Raw genomic sequence first — 309 nt, 5'->3', positions numbered from 1 at the left:
GTAGAAGAAACTACCATTCTTGAGATCCACAAATAACCAAAAATCCAACCCTTACTTTGGGCGATGGGCTGTGCGACCGTTGTTGATGACTTCTGCGAATGTCCCGCAATTGTTGTGAAACAGCAAAGCCTCACTGGTTTCATCATCTGAGGGCACTGTTGAAAAAGGTGTCAAACAGGTCACTTTTTACTGACAGTCACATATTTTTGTATACTTTATACCCTCACTCACTCCGCTGTATTCTGTCATGCTTTGCAATGTGTGTGACTGACACAAGTCTCAGTGCCTTTCATTTTTTGCGAGGATATT

The 309-nt window shown here is 42.4% G+C and overlaps 1 protein-coding gene across 1 annotated transcript in view; it reads right to left on the bottom strand.

Moving 5' to 3' along the window:
• The window catches only part of LOC119593653 (neuralized-like protein 4), a 43428-nt gene that overhangs the window by 19935 nt on the left and 23184 nt on the right, over nt 1-309 (bottom strand). The window contains 1 exon segment of the mRNA XM_037942604.1: nt 56-155. Within this exon segment, the coding sequence (XP_037798532.1) occupies nt 56-155 (100 nt within the window).

This window comes from Penaeus monodon, chromosome 32, assembly GCF_015228065.2.
Source record: "Penaeus monodon isolate SGIC_2016 chromosome 32, NSTDA_Pmon_1, whole genome shotgun sequence".
Taxonomy (NCBI): domain Eukaryota; kingdom Metazoa; phylum Arthropoda; class Malacostraca; order Decapoda; family Penaeidae; genus Penaeus; species Penaeus monodon.
This window is presented reverse-complemented; position numbering and strand designations above follow the sequence as displayed.